Source organism: Arachis ipaensis, chromosome B8 (genome assembly GCF_059453495.1).
Source record: "Arachis ipaensis isolate K30076 ecotype BB chromosome B8, ASM5945349v1, whole genome shotgun sequence".
Classification (NCBI taxonomy): domain Eukaryota; kingdom Viridiplantae; phylum Streptophyta; class Magnoliopsida; order Fabales; family Fabaceae; genus Arachis; species Arachis ipaensis.
The window spans coordinates 135,173,395-135,181,985 of NC_142443.1; the positions used below are offsets into that span (position 1 = coordinate 135,173,395).

General features: G+C 33.8%; 1 protein-coding gene across 1 annotated transcript; it reads right to left on the reverse strand.

Annotated features, from left to right (window-relative positions):
* Positions 1 to 211: 211 nt before the first annotated feature.
* Positions 212 to 7,830, reverse strand: LOC107613199 (paramyosin-like protein). The gene is made up of 11 exons (XM_016315088.3): positions 7,593 to 7,830; positions 7,253 to 7,412; positions 5,397 to 5,510; positions 5,046 to 5,159; positions 4,761 to 4,940; positions 4,564 to 4,643; positions 4,044 to 4,083; positions 3,813 to 3,920; positions 2,794 to 2,874; positions 1,356 to 1,478; positions 212 to 700 (listed from the first exon to the last, which is right to left on the reverse strand). The coding sequence occupies exons 1-11, from the start codon at positions 7,754 to 7,756 to the stop codon at positions 653 to 655; spliced, it is 1,212 nt and encodes a 403-aa protein (XP_016170574.1). The 5' UTR covers positions 7,757 to 7,830; the 3' UTR covers positions 212 to 652.
* Positions 7,831 to 8,591: the final 761 nt, after the last annotated feature.

Genomic DNA, 8,591 nt, shown 5'->3' on the forward strand with positions numbered 1-8,591 from the left:
TCATCCTTTTACCAAGATGATTGAAGACTTTTATATCAGAGCATCACATAAAAGTTATTGAATTGACCATTCATTGACAAATGACAACCGATTTTAGATGCTTTTTGTCTGATATAAGCCTTCGAGTTTCTTCCAGTGTCTCCGCTCATGTCATTCACACTGACCAAAAAACATTCTTAGCCAAATACAGATGAATAATTGCATTTGCATATCTCAAATCAAATTATTGGCATTTTTATTTATCCTGCTAAACTTTTCTCTTCCAAGGCCTTTTGTAATCATGATTGTATTAAAACATTCTTAGTTTGTATTTGCTACGTACATGCCAATATTAATTCTTCAATCAAACCTCTCTATCTCACATTTCACAGCACTTGAAAAACTTGACATCATAACTGTTTACCAGGATAGTGTATGCAACCTTGGTAAATTCTTAGGACAGAGGGGTGAGTCACAATGGACCAGTTAATAACCGAGTCTTTTCTTAGTTAGAGCTTTTCCTAGATAGCACTATCACAATACACACTTCCTTTTAGTAACCATCGGCTTTATACAATTGAGAGTTATTGGATGAACACGGAATCACTTTGCTATGACTGAATCTGCGATACACTATTATGGGAAACTCACATTTCAAGGCTGTAATCAACTCTTACTCCCAACTTTGACTACGAAACCTCTCATTCTTGGCGCATTCTACCTGGCCATTGAAGAGATGTATTTAATTAGAGGGGGAAAAAGTAAAGAAAATGACAATAAGCCATCTTTCACATACAGTAACAATAGTACAATACATCGGGTTGGTATCACTCTCTTTGTTGGTATTCACTGTTAGGCAATGTTTGGTCGGATTGACTAGAGAAATGAAAAAAAAAATTCTCCACATCTTGTAAATGAGAAATATAGAAAAGAATAATGAATGTGCCATGAGATAGAAAATTCTTGTATTTTATACACTACCAAAAAGTCTGGGACACTGGCGACAAAACATTACTCTTGACTCTTGAGACCACCAATGTTATAAGCGGGCAGCATCCTCCCCTCAAAAGGTTCAAAATTCGCTGTAATTTCATAATTTGGCTGTTTTTCTTGTTAATTGTGGAAGTATTTGTTTTCTTTCAAATATTGTGATTTTTATTTAAATATCTAACTCCTCCTGAATTACTCTTAAGTCTTAATTTTATTGATGATGTGTCAGACAAACAGAAACACGGGACATAGCTATCAATTATGGAAGGAAGGAAAAGGTCCCATGAATATTACCAAATGCATAAATGGCACAAAATTTCAACAAAACGACAACTTAACTATGCAGCACCTGCTCTACTGTGCGTTTGAATAGGGAAAAAGCTTACCTGAAAAGCCTTTAACAGAGAATAGCAACGTTTTTGTTCACCCACAGCCGCAGCATACCTATTCTTAATATCATTACGTACTCTCTCCTCTTCTTCAAGCCCTAATTGAACCTTATCTAGCTTCTGCATACATGAATGTGATACTTGAAGTTAAACCTCTCGATCATGGGAAGTAAATCTAACGATTGAATAAAAGGTATAGCCAGATTAAAAGAAAAATTCACAATCTAACTTTTTTTGGTAGAAACCAAAGGGAAATGCACCATTATGTTCAAGCTAGGAAAAACCACATCATGGTTGGACCAGGCCTTGCATCTGAAATTTCTAAGCAACCTTTGTAGCTGCCATAAAATGACGAGGTTTCCATTCGTACACCATGATGCTAAACATGCCAACTCAGCTCACCGTAAACAAAGATAAACCTAAGGGCTAAAGTAAATCACGAATTGAAATTTTGGGGTCCGTTGGCTCACTTGAAATTTCAGGGTCAATTTGAAGCACGATGCAAATTTCAGGGGACATTTTGGGTATTCACTTAGAAATAGTTCTTTGAATAATTTTGCAAAGGACATATAGGTCTCTAAAGAAAAAGAAATATCAAATAAATCCTTGAAAAAAGTACTAATTAAGTCCCTGAAAAATTACAATGCTGGACATATATTTCATCCTTTTGTTAGATGCCAATAAATCTAGTACTACAATTTTCTAGGGACCTGATACCTTTTTTCCTTTACGAACTTATAAGTTCACCAAAAAAATTTCTCAAGGACTTATTTGGTAACTCTTTTCTTTAAAAACTAATAAATCTATTACAAAATTTTTCAGGGACCTACCTGTCCTATATTACTCTCTATTTTCATTGTCTCCAAAAAATTCTCATTAGATTAAATATCAACTTAAAATATTTATTACCAAAACACTAACGAACAGGACTTAATTAGCAACCCATGCCAACAGACGAATACAACTTTGATATTATATGCCTTTTAAAACAGCTTCTAACAGTTGATTGTGAAGTTTCAATTAAAATGTCAATAGAGCTTTTTTTGTAACTTCATAAAAAATGCTTGCAAAAAAATGGCAATTAATAAGCCCAAGTTGCTTCTAAAAGCTTCTGCAGTTACTAAATAAATTAATAAAAGGTAATGCAAATTTTTTCAAGGCTGCAGAAACACTATATGAATATTCGACCTTTTTTTAAGTTCAATAGTTAAATTTAACATGTTTATAAGGCAGCGTAACTAAGGAAATTAAGTTCAGCATGCTGACGCAAAATTTCTAGTGGGAAAAAGGATTTAATATCCCCAGTACAGCATAAACAGACAAGGATCTTTATACAATATGATAGTGATACAGGGACACATCATGCAATAAAGATCTCATGCTGCAGTTAACCATTTAAAATTTATCATTTATGCATGACAGAAAATAGTATTACCTGTTGACTGCCCTTGACAATTCCTTCCATGGAATGAACAAGTTTTGCACGACCATCCATACTACTGAAGGCCTCTTGAAACTGCAGTTAATTCAAAAAAATGCAGAAACCAAAACTTGTTCGGATAACATTAACAAAAATATGCTTTGGTCTTAACAAGTAAGATGACTAATGTTAGATTAAACAACTCTAGTTATCTTCCAACGCTACAGCCTTTGAGTTTATAAAGCCTCATGAGACAATATTCTATAGAAGCTCATTGACAAAAAATTTCTTAGAATTTCCAAACCCAAAGTATACTAAGATATTTTCCTCTGTTAGCACCAAAATTTATAACGCACGTTGCACAATTAGATAGCTAAATGGTAGCAAGTGCTCACTATTCATATACATCTAAAATAATGAGATTTTAATACTAATTATTGTTCTAATAACCCAGAATAGAGTCAAATAGAGAATAACTACAATTTTTGTGATAGAACACTATGGTATTGCTTGACCCATGTAACTAACCCTAATTAATGGGACAAGGTTAGTTATATTGCTGTTATTGTTGATTTCATACAGTTGCATAAAGAATCCAACGGTCATAGTACAAAACAGAAGAAAAGATGCAGATCACTTATTCTTCATATCAAATTACTACAATTATTAATGCAGCTTAAGTTCTAGTTTTACCATAGATGATATTTGAGCTAAAAGAAACACTAAGGATAGTGCAATAAGACAAAATGCAAAAGGTCTAACAAGATGAAATGAAATATCAATAAGAGTAAAACACGAAGAACAACAAAAATAAAAAGCAAGGCCATAACATGTGACAGCAGAGCATATATACAACAACAACAAAGCCTTGTCCCACTAAGTGGGGCAGAGCATATATACAAGCAGAAAAATAGTAGACAAGGTACAAAATTTGTGAATTAACTTGTTTAAGAGAGAAAATCACACAAGAATCATCAAAGCAAATATTAAGAAAAAAAAAATGTACACCATGCTCTAAATTCTCCAACAAGTACCTGTGAAATGATTGAATTCAATAAGGATGTTTCCTTTAGCATCAATTCTTTCATTTCCAAAAGAGCATTGTAGGTAGCATAGTATTTACGGGTTTGTCGATGTTTTCCCTGTACATTGCAAATACCATACAATCAAGAACAATTAGAACTAGCGCATATATGATTGGATAGGTAACAAATGAAAAAAATTACTCTCCCAATAAGAGTTTAATATCAAAAGAATCTATGAACCTGGATTTGAGCATACAGTTCTGAGAGCCGGCGTTCATACCTGTACCAAGCCACCAACACAAATAAGAGACATCAAGTAAATAATATATTTTAAGGAACTAGTTTCGACATTCTCATGTAGCCAATCCTATCAACATGCATGGAATTACTTACCCACACTCAATCTCTACAGTTAATGTCTTTATCATCTTATTTTGTATTACATGCACATAAATAGCAGGGAGATAATTCCAACATGAATAAATATATTTTTGAGACTACCAGGCTTAGTTTAAATGATCGATGCAAACATTGTGATCTAATAAGAATGAAAAGAAGAATAATAACAAACAATTTTTCATTGAATTGTAACCATTGTGATCTCTTTTATGTCCTGGAAAGAAACCTTCCTAAGTAGTTTTGGAAACAAGAAAACCAGGAAAATATTAAACATCATTCAGCAAATAGCTAAATACTTCTACAATGACAATGGAGATAATCTAAAAAATTGAAAGGTGAAACTGTGAATGAACACGCATACTGGTTGATCTCTGACTGGCATGGTAGGTCATCGATCTGTCGTCTCATTGCCAGAATATCCCTCAGCTTAGCAGCAAGTTGCTAACAGAAAGGAACACGGAATTTATGTTAATTGGAAGAGGGGCACAAGCAAGGATGTCACAAAACCAAGAATCAAAACAGATCAGGAAGCAGGTCCACTTGCAAAAAGTAGTTTACCTTTTTCTCCAAATGAACTTTTTCATGTAATTCACTTATAGAATGATGTAGCCCATCCGAGAGGCTCTTGCTATCACAATCATTTGCTATTTTTGCCTCTAATTCATTGATCTCAGCTAGAAGTTCTGAATGTTCAGAATCACAATTAGACTGAAAGTGGTCTTCCTGCCTTTCAAGATCCTGCAAAAGAGGGAATAACATAAGCAACACAAAAATCATGAATGAGTTGAATTATACTGCTGTTTGAAAATTCAAATGTTAAATTAAATTGATCGAGAGAATCACCTTCAAAGACGTCATTAAGGATATGAGCTTCTGTACCACAGAATCAGCACCCTCCTTGTTGATTCGGTTTCGTATATGATCTAACTGTTCCAAAACATTTGTCTTCCTGTGTTTCTGCAGTACAATATAAGAAGCAAAATAATAGCAAAGATGAATAAACACATGCAGAACATAGATGTCTATATTTAACACAGAATATAGGGGAAAAAATGGAAGTGGATTATTGATCATCAATTTCTATAAACCTTAACCAGTGTAGAAAACTAACAATCAAGTAAGATTACAGAAAAGCGGTGGGGGCACTCATAGAGGAACCCAGTTCACGTTTAAAATCACAGCCATCTCACCAACCAGTTCATCCAAGTTTTCAGTCAATGTCTTTATGGAAATTTCTGCTTTCTCTAACTCCTTGTCGAGCCCCCACAGTGACTGTTCATCCCCTTGAACAACATGTTCAGAGTGAACCTAGGGTTCCATAGAATACCAAAAGTAAGCACCATGTTAAAACATATGATAGCACAAGATAAATGCAAAGCAATATAGCAAGTCATACTAAAAACTCAGAATAACTGAAATAGCATGCTGAGCCGCTAGCTTACATCTCGTTTTAATTTTTAAAAATAAAAAATAAAAAAGGTAGACCCTTTCATCAACCAGTGTTATCAGGGTGAGTTATTGACATTTGATTTGACCTATTATGTTTTTCAAGATCACATTCACATCATAAATCCAAAATACTAAAAGAGCGTTAATATTAGGATGCGTTATTTGCTAATTGTCTATTATGATAGTTGTTATACTGGTCACAACACATGGTTAATTGATTTTCTTGTATCAGTTTGCTGGTTAGCTATTCCAAACCAAACACACTCTGTATGTTCTTCTTTACCTTCAAATCAATTCATGTTTCTCTGTTTCTTTTCTAATCACAAAATTAAGTCAATACTCGATATATGTCCAAGTTCCAACAACCTCATCTTTAAGCCTTTCACCACCTTATGAGATACACGAAAGGCAATAGTCATAGTTTATTTTTCTCAGCCGAATCATGACTGTCCCCAAAGGCTTTTTCTGATGCAGATTGTGCAATTGCATGGGTACTAGGAGATCTATGACTAGCTAAGCAACCATCTCTTCCTTGTCCCCCTGTTGAAGCTGAATATTGGGCTTTGGCAACTATGGTGAATGAAGTTTCTTGGCCGGTAAATTTGCGGAAGAATCATGATGTTGATGTTGGTTTAACTTATGGTCTTTTGTGATAACCAGACAGCCACTCACCTCTCAACCAACTTTACATTTCATGAATGCTCCAAGCATGTGGAGATTGATAACCATTCCATCCAAAATGGTTGCTTATATGTTGCACAAAGCTAGTTCAAGTCAAGTGTCATTATCAACAGGCAAATTCACTCACTACACCAGTGACAGATGCACAGTTCCATGGTCTCATTCTTCAGTTGGGTGCTCTCAATATCTGTGATCCAACTTGAGAAGTATTAGGATAAGTTATTGTCATATTCTGTCATGGTAATCAATAGCTGTTAAGTCAGTTACACCAGATGGTTAGTTAGCTTCCATCAGTTTGGTTATCGGCTTTTCCTGCGAATACACTATATATTATTCGTTTATATCAAATGGGTAAAATATACATTTTGTCCCTGAAGTTTGCCAACAGTTTCAAAAAGATCCCTAAATTTTATTTTGTTCCAATTTTGTCCCAAAAGTTTTTTTGTATCAAATATACCATTGGCAGGTAATTTTTCAAGAAACTTAGGACCAATTCAGCAATAACTTCACAAGTCCACACAACTTCAGATTAGCATATTAGAACAGAAATGTTTCTTAAAACTAAAAAGCCTGTTTATTTTATCACTTTTAATTTCAAACAACAAAAAATTAATTTCTATGCACTTAAACCCAATTAAATTGTATAAAAGTTTCAAATCAACATAGAAAACTACATACTACAGTAACAATCTATCATAATTTCTGACTCGTAGTTTTTTTCTGGTTGAGAGTGTACAACCTTTTTATACTATAAGTGCATAGTAACTAATCTCTTAAACAAATACATACAAAAAATTTAAATACTTCATTAATTTAAATAACTGAAGGAAGAAACTTTTTTTTTTAAAAGTCCAATAATAACAAAGAGTGGAATCCGAAGTCCAAACATGCTATAAATAGTAAAAATCTTATAACCATACCTCACCAGGTTCTTGTGTTGATCGAACACGTAGCGTAAGCCATTGCACTACAGGGAGAATAGCTTCAGTATCAAGATCTCGAACATGAGAGGATCGAAGATAGTGCGGGCATCCTACTGATCTCAGAGCTTCCTCAATGAACTCTGCATTGTCACCACCTCTGGAATACGAGACAATCAATAATCACTGTTACTAGGAACAATTCACAAAATTGAAATGTAAGAGCGCACGAATCAAAAGAAAAATGAAATAAATAAATAAAGAGGGAGTTAGTGAGATTGAATTTGAACGCCAAAAGATGAAACCCTAAGCAGTTGCAAGGTTTGATAGAGATACTCGCGTTATGGTGGAATAGGAGGCGTCCAGGGAGGCGAAGCACCAGGAAAGGCCGTGGGCGATTTTGTGAGACGGCGGCGCGTCGGAGTTTACGGCTTCAACGTAACCGGCGGAGAAAAAGAGATCTAGAATCTGGTGAAGAGTGGAGGAGTCTTCGTTGTCTTCCATGCTGCTTCGTTCGACTCTCGCCGGAGCCGCTAATGAATGACGGGATGGACTGTTCTTGTCTTGAAGTAGTAAGTAGCAACAACTAGTAAATGACAATTTATTATTATTATTATTATTATTATTATTATTATTATTATTATTATTATTATTATTATTATTATTTAACTAATGTATGTGCTCCTCAAAATTATCAAATAAAAATTTTTTATACAAAAATATAAAATTTAATTTTTTTTAATTATTCTGTTAATTTCATCTAATTTTAACAAATTTTTAATTTATTATTTAAAACTTTGTATTAGATCTTTATGTTAGATAAAACACAATAGTTTTAAAATATTTATTTTTAGAATATTTTATAATTTATTCTTTATTAAATACAAAAATGATATTTCGAATTAAAATTGCATTTTTTACAAAAATAGTTAAAAAGAGCTTATTGAAAGTTTTTATATAATATAAGACTTAATTATCAATTTTAAAATAAAAATTTAATTAAAATTTTGATAAAACTATAAGAACAACAAAACAATTAACCTATATTATTGTATAGTCATAGTCACTGTTCATACCCTGTCCCAATAATAAAGGTCCAGGATCCAAGCAAAGAGGCCCAACCCAAAGGGTTGGCCTTCATCCAGTACCAGCCTTCATCCCAAGAAGTCGGTACTAAACACGACCTGCTCCAAAGAAGTCGGACACGAGGGTTAGCTGGCAGATAACACTCATTCGAATGAGTAACTGCCCCTAGAAATTCTCTAACCACTTCATAGAGCCATATCTTAACCTCCCTAAGATATGGGAACGGTTATCCACCTAAAAAGGTGGCACTATT

Excerpts from the sequence above, each read along its gene's own strand:
- LOC107613199 (XM_016315088.3), bottom strand. The coding sequence starts at position 7,756 with ATGGAAGACAACGAAGACTCCTCCACTCTTCACCAGATTCTAGATCTC. Across the intron at positions 5,160-5,396 it reads CTGAAAACTTGGATGAACTG|AAACACAGGAAGACAAATGT; the intron begins GTTGGTGAGATG and ends ATTGTACTGCAG. Across the intron at positions 4,644-4,760 it reads AAGTTCATTTGGAGAAAAAG|CAACTTGCTGCTAAGCTGAG; the intron begins GTAAACTACTTT and ends CCTTTCTGTTAG.